Source organism: Gadus chalcogrammus, chromosome 20 (genome assembly GCF_026213295.1).
Source record: "Gadus chalcogrammus isolate NIFS_2021 chromosome 20, NIFS_Gcha_1.0, whole genome shotgun sequence".
In the NCBI taxonomy this organism is placed as follows: Eukaryota; Metazoa; Chordata; class Actinopteri; order Gadiformes; family Gadidae; genus Gadus; species Gadus chalcogrammus.
Genome location: NC_079431.1, coordinates 1,577,789 through 1,578,558, shown reverse-complemented (window position 1 = coordinate 1,578,558; position 770 = coordinate 1,577,789). Strand labels below are relative to the sequence as shown.

The following is a 770-nucleotide window of genomic DNA, read 5'->3' as shown; positions in this document are numbered from 1 at the left end:
TTGTCGTTAATGTCCTTCACCTCCACCTGCACGTGGATCAGCTTGTAGCGCTCTTTGGAGAAATTGACCACGTCGAACTCTATGAGGCAGACTGGCGAGTGGCGGCAGGTCCGCTCCCGGTCTACGCGCTCCCCCACAGTCAGCTCCCCGTCGCTCTCCCGCACCCTGATGTGCGAGTCGTTGAACTGTTTCATCATCCTGAAATTGGTCCTGGACGCGTGGGACAAACTCAAGGACATGTCCTTGGCCAGGTTCCCGATCACCGTGCCCGGGCCGTCCTCCTCGTTGGTCTGGTACCGGATGGTGTTCCCCTCGGTCCCGGACACCGAGACGAATAACATTTGTTGAATCGAGCTCAGTAAGATCCACCAGTGCCAGCCGATAAAGTTAACCCGCATCATTTTCACGGTGCGTTTTTTTTTCCTTCTCTGTTTTGAAAAGCGAATAAAAAATCTCCGTCAGACTCCTCGCGTAAAGGCGGTGTATCCAGTGCGCCAGACTTCCACGCAGCTCCCCGTGCCAAGCCAAAGTTACCTGCTCCTCGGTGCGCACCTCTCCTCTCCTCTCCGCTCCTCTCCTCTCCGCGCCAGACGCTGCAGTGGCGGGTTTATACGGCGCCTCATGCTAATGAGACCAGTGTGACCAATCCCGCGCGCTAGAATTAAAAATAGGCCTCGGAAAAAAGAAAAAACTCTAAGCTTGTTTTCAAAGTGGATGTATAATGTGTAGCGGGAGGTTGGTGGAAAGAAATAGATTAATACTAGCAAATA

The 770-nt window shown here is 53.2% G+C and overlaps 1 protein-coding gene across 1 annotated transcript in view; it reads right to left on the bottom strand.

Annotated features, from left to right (window-relative positions):
* Window positions 1-401, bottom strand: part of si:ch211-199f5.1 (protocadherin-8) — an 11,029-nt gene extending 10,628 nt beyond the window's left edge. The window contains exon 1 of the mRNA XM_056580139.1: window positions 1-401. This exon is cut by the window's left edge and continues 1,807 nt beyond it. Coding sequence (XP_056436114.1) covers window positions 1-401 — 401 coding nt within the window.
* Window positions 402-770: the final 369 nt, after the last annotated feature.